Source organism: Octopus bimaculoides, chromosome 8, assembly GCF_001194135.2.
Source record: "Octopus bimaculoides isolate UCB-OBI-ISO-001 chromosome 8, ASM119413v2, whole genome shotgun sequence".
NCBI lineage: Eukaryota > Metazoa > Mollusca > Cephalopoda > Octopoda > Octopodidae > Octopus > Octopus bimaculoides.
Genome location: NC_068988.1, coordinates 72,464,218 through 72,466,953, shown reverse-complemented (window position 1 = coordinate 72,466,953; position 2,736 = coordinate 72,464,218). Strand labels below are relative to the sequence as shown.

Below are 2,736 nucleotides of genomic sequence, written 5' to 3'. Positions count from 1 at the left end.
ATATATATACGACGGGCTTCTTTCAGTTTTCGTCTACCAAATCCACTCACAAGGCTTTGGTCGGCCCGAGGCTATAATAGAAGACACTTGCCCAAGGTGCCACGCAGTAGGACTGAACCCAGAACCATGTGGCTGGTAAGCAAGCTACTTACCAAACAGCCACTCCTGCGCCTATGCGCTTATGTTTATACATCATACATCATACTCAGCTTCCTCCATTATTTGTAACAAAATTAAAAATACTATTTCGCGAGAAAACAGTCAGTATCGTGGAGCAAGATGTAACTTTCCGGCAAGCCGTGGCCTTGACGCAGTATAAATCCCAGTTTGAAGCCATTTCACTTAACTTATGCCACCAATGACCTTGAGAAAGGCACAAACGCTGCACTTCCCTATTTCAACTAAAAATATGAGGCTCGTGTCTCATCAAAAGAAGACCATTGTTATCAAAAGCTTAAGGGTTAAAAATCATAGAGAAAGAGAATCGTAAGATATGTAATTGGGGATATAAAACTAGGATAGACACAGGCGTGGGTGTGTTGTAAGACGCTTGCTTCCCAACCACATGGTTCTGGGTTCAGTTCCACTTTATGACACCTTGAGCAAGTGTCTTCTACTATAGGCTCGGGCCAACCAAAGCCTTGTGAGTGGATTTGGTAGGCGTAAACTGAAAGAACCCCGTCAGATATATATATATATATATATATATATATATATATATATATATATATATATATGTGTGTGTGTGTGTGTGTGTGCGCGCTTTTGTGTCTGTGTTTGTTCCCCCAACGCTGCTTGATAACCGGTGCTGGTGCGTTTTCGTCCCTATAATTAAGCAGTTCGGCAAAAGGAACGATAGAATGAGTACTAGGCTTTAAATAAGTCGTAGGGCCGATTTGTTCAACTAAAACCTTTCAAGGTGATGCTCCAGCATGGGTGCAGTCAAATGACTAAACCAAGTAAAAGAATAAAAATCCTGACATTTATGTACGATTCAAATTCAGAATAGAAATAATTAAAAAGTATTTTAAATTTGGTCTATTCCTATTAGATTAAAAAAAAAGCCAAACAAATATGGTTTTCATTACTTTGTGGTATTAGTATTATTAAAATAAATCAATGTTTCTAGCTGGACTGTAAAAACATGTTTTAGTGTGACACATTCAAAGATGTAAGCCAGGAAAAAATAGCAAAATGTTGTTTTCACTACGCGTAGCTGAAATAAAAATACAACTTAGAAAATGAATTACATTGGAAGCTGAATAACATTTTTAGGATTAAGTAATGTTGCTCTGATTTAGAAGAGAACAAAATAAAAAAAATTTCGTCTTTAATGCCTTGGTAAATATATCTAAAATAAATATCTAAAAGTTCGCGATCTTTTGTCTGTTTCCAGGATGAAGATCTTCGGGCGTATAGCGATAAATTACAAGCTGTACAATTAAAACCACAGAAATTATTTATGAAGTTGGTTCTAGGTAAAGTGAAAAGACTGCTTATATATTTTATAGTTTATTGATAATATATACTTCTTCCTAATTATAGTCAACTTCATGCTGATGTATATTCAACAATGCTGTTATATAAATAAAGACCCTCTTCGATCATGAATGACCACGGGTACACCTAGAAAGTTCCCTTTCGAGGCACAAGTCTGGGCAAGGTGGTTTATGGACGACTAGCAGTCGCCAATGCATACTAGCCTCCCCTCTCCACGCCACCGTTGTTATCCGAGGGGAAGGCAAAAGCCGATACATCTTGGCACCAGTGACGTTGCAATTCATTTCTACAGCTAAATGAACTGGAACAACGTGAAATAAAGAGTCTTGCTCAAGAACACAACATACAACCCGATCCGGGAATCGAATTCTCTACCTAATGATTGTGAGCCCGACTCTTTAACCACTGAACAATGCTGTTACATTTCACCTAATCCTTGGGTCAGAAGTTTCCGACTGTATTCAGTAGCTTGGAGTGAGATGAACTCTGTAAAAGTTGAGGATTCGGTGACATCTAACTTTACGTAAATGCACATAATTACAAAATCAAATATCAGTCTTGACTTTTCTGAACGACTGCAAAATGAAAATAATCTTTATGTAATAATAACCGATATAAATGCTGGTTGGCTGGTTGCTTTCTTTAATTACGTTTTACATCGTGAAGAGCAGAGACTAAAAGATATATATATATATATATATATATATATATATATAAGGAGAAAGGGAGAGGGAAAGAGAGAGAAAACAAAGGAGAGAAAGAGAAAGGAAAAAGAAAGAGAGTTAAATTAAAATCGATAGAGAAACACTGAAAGAGACGGAAAAGATGATAAAAGCTACATCGTCTATTGACGCTGGATATATGACACATGCTTACACACACACACACATACACACACACGCTCCTTCCGTGGTACATATACATATACACACAGACCTATACAGACCTAAATGCAGTTGAAGGAAGATAAACTTGACAAACAGTTGGTAGGAGGAAGTATAAAAGCAATAGGCTTACATAACTTTAGCTAATATCTGTGGTGTGTGTGTGTGTGTGTGTGTGTGTGCGCGCGTGTGTGTGAGTGTGTGTGTGTATGTGAGTGTGTGTGAGTGGTGTGCGTGCAGTATGCCCATGGTGGCAAATATACATTTCCAACGTTACCCGTCATATGATCGCTAACACTCTTACTTGTTGGCACTCCGTCGCTTACGACGTCGAGGGTTCCAGTTGATCCGA

The 2,736-nt window shown here is 38.0% G+C and overlaps 1 protein-coding gene across 2 annotated transcripts in view; it reads left to right on the top strand.

Annotated features, from left to right (window-relative positions):
- Nucleotides 1–2,736, top strand: part of LOC106872647 (integrin beta-3) — an 82,904-nt gene that overhangs the window by 36,808 nt on the left and 43,360 nt on the right. For both annotated transcript variants that reach the window (XM_014919709.2, XM_014919708.2), the window contains one exon: nt 1,397–1,478. In XM_014919709.2, coding sequence (XP_014775195.1) covers nt 1,397–1,478 — 82 coding nt within the window. The remainder of the gene's footprint in view (nt 1–1,396; nt 1,479–2,736) is intronic.